The 2,633-nt window shown below is 37.0% G+C and overlaps 1 protein-coding gene across 1 annotated transcript; it reads right to left on the bottom strand.

Moving 5' to 3' along the window:
• Positions 1-702: 702 nt before the first annotated feature.
• LOC131155239 (uncharacterized) lies at positions 703-2,248 on the bottom strand. The gene is made up of 2 exons (XM_058108232.1): positions 1,892-2,248; positions 703-1,116 (listed from the first exon to the last, which is right to left on the bottom strand). The coding sequence occupies exons 1-2, from the start codon at positions 2,211-2,213 to the stop codon at positions 851-853; spliced, it is 588 nt and encodes a 195-aa protein (XP_057964215.1). The 5' UTR covers positions 2,214-2,248; the 3' UTR covers positions 703-850.
• Positions 2,249-2,633: the final 385 nt, after the last annotated feature.

Genomic DNA, 2,633 nt, shown 5'->3' with positions numbered 1-2,633 from the left:
TCTTTCAAAATATTGTTAATGCTTCTTATTTTTTTAGGACCGATATATGCACTTTATGTTGCGAGGAGCGTGCTACAGGGGAAGGAGCACAAGCAGAGCTGAACAAAGTTTCAGAGTTGGATCAAAAGAAACTCTTAAAAGTTGTGGATCTGCTGATGCATGATGGGAGGAAATTCGAGACATTCTGTGGACTTCCAGAAGAGTTAAAAATAGAATACATATTGTTGCATCTTGATCAACATGATATATGAGACTTTAATAGATAAAGTTATATATTTTGGCTGATGTTGAACTTTTAGTTTTTCGTTTTCTTGATTGCAAATTTTGGTTCTAAATTAACTCATGGTTGATTATGTAGCTGTTGTTCCTTCTTTGTATACCATTAATCACATGATTGCAACTTGATTGGTGAAACAATAGAACCAAGGGCTTTAGCACTAAACAATTCTTCTTAAATAGCATTTGTTCTATTAGAAATTATATCTTTCCATTTTGTTCATCATTTCTACTTGGTCAAGTTACTTGAGCACTAAACTCTTTCCTCTCATCCTATGTTTGCTCCAACTCCGAGTTTCAATTTGGAAAGGGCTTCTTCTTTTTTTTTTTTCCCAGAACAAGGAAGAATTGACTCGGAATTTTATTAGTACGTTTGTCAGTGAGGAGGTTCCTTGTTAGTTGTCAAAAATATGGCATAATTGGCGCTGAAAGTGAAAACTGCATTAAGCTTTCTTATTATTATTATTATTATTATTATTATTCTTTCTCAAATCAGACAAGCCGAATGAAAAATTAAGCAAGTAGCACTGCATCTTCCCCAGCCAAGTGAAGATTATTAAGGAGATCCATCTCATCAGTCATGGGAGGTAGGCAATGCAGACACGAAGAACTTCATCAAGCCAGCATTGCAATGGATGCCATTACCCACCCCGCAGGCAAAAATGTAGAGCTTTGCCTCTTCCAATGGAAACTCAAACCCATTCCCTCCTCCCTGCGTGATGTTCGCCACCAGCTTCCCATTCTTCAGGTCACATGCGGCATAGCTCGAGATGTCTGGCAGCTGATATACGTTGTGTGGACGAATCTGTGCGGTTTCGTTTGGAGCCTCATACTTGAAAACTGCACGCACAGCCAGATGCTCAAAGTCGTGTCATATGTATCTTTTTTCGTAATAAAAATATTTGGGTTACACTTTGGAAGTTTGATCGCGAGTGTGTCCCTCCCACTCATAAAAATACACTTTGGAAGTTTAATCGCGGGTTAGGACCAACCCGGTCGAACTTTATGAAAATTTGACAAAATTGCTTTCGTAATAAGGTTTGATCATATATTAGTCGGCTACCTCCGAGACATGCGCCTAGTTTGGAAACTCCATTAGATGCCTATATCCACTTGAGCCAGGGGTTTTATCCCACAGAAGAAAAAACTCAAGGCAGTCAAATGAGGACAGGCTTGGAGCTCACCCTTACTGCTAGGCTATCCCTTGAGACCTAATCCAAGACATCCAAGTTGATTTTTTGGAATTTGCATATATTGCAATAGGAGTGAGAGGTTTTAATTTTCTTTTTAATTTTTTTTTTTTCGCATAGAGAGTTTTGAAAGGTCTAAAAAAGTTAATAACATAACTCTCATCTCATAAGTTAAAATTGAAATTATAGAAAATTTTTGGGTACAAAATAATTATATATATGCGCAAGTATATAAATTATTTACAACAAAACAATTTTTAAAATTCGCTCTCGTCCTCACACAAGACCATCCCAACATCAAGAACTCGCCTCTATCATTGGGCTATGATGCGAGACCTCTCTCTCTCATAGCATAAAAAAGAGAAATGGGATTGAGAAATATTCGCAAAAGCCAAAAATAAACCCTTGCTATTAGGGTAACTCACCAAGGGTATCCTTTTGGTAAAAGGGGGCATTTTTAGCAGCCCAGTCAGAGTAGTTAAAGCCAAAGTGCCAATTCTCAGAGCCCCCCACCACTATCTTCCTAGGACTAGGAGAATGAAGAGGCTCTACAGGAGGCCAAGCCTTGCGAGATCCCATGCACACAGCTGCTAACATGGAAGCAACCACTGCCAATGTTACAATAAATCTCTGTCCATTCCCAACGCCCATCTTCATTTTCTTCTGCCTAAATGGCTCAAGGAAGGATTTGGATTTGATTGGAGTAGTAGATTTAGAAATGACTGTGAAGTGAGATATGGTGGCCATGAAAGGATGAGCTCCTGGGGTTTATATAGATGTAAAGTATATGTAACGAGGAGAAAACTTTTTAAGTAACGCTCTAAATTTGATATTTATTAATTGTAGGTTATTAAATTAACATTTTTTTAAAACATTTAAAAATCTTTATTGATATGCCCTAAGTTTTGGTGGAATAATAGCGTGGTTACAAGACAAGTAAAAGGAGATTACAGATAATGAAATTAAAACATTTCCAAAAACAATATCAACAACCAACTAAACCAAGACAACAAATTCAAACAATACTAACTAAGAAACGAGTCTAAATAGGCCTAGATATGATCATAATGAAGTGGGCTATGTGCTACTTTATTGGGTCACGATTTTAATTAATATGGTCTCTTATAATTTGTGGGCTCAAAATCTTCCTCGTTTCTTTTTCTTTTT

This window comes from Malania oleifera, chromosome 5, assembly GCF_029873635.1.
Source record: "Malania oleifera isolate guangnan ecotype guangnan chromosome 5, ASM2987363v1, whole genome shotgun sequence".
Lineage (NCBI taxonomy): Eukaryota > Viridiplantae > Streptophyta > Magnoliopsida > Santalales > Ximeniaceae > Malania > Malania oleifera.
This window is presented reverse-complemented; position numbering and strand designations above follow the sequence as displayed.

Coding starts and splice junctions, on each gene's coding strand:
- LOC131155239 (XM_058108232.1), bottom strand. CDS start 2,213: ATGGCCACCATATCTCACTTCACAGTCATTTCTAAATCTACTACTCCA. Junction 1,117..1,891: donor TTACCAAAAGGATACCCTTG/GTGAGTTACCCT, acceptor CTGTGCGTGCAG/TTTTCAAGTATGAGGCTCCA.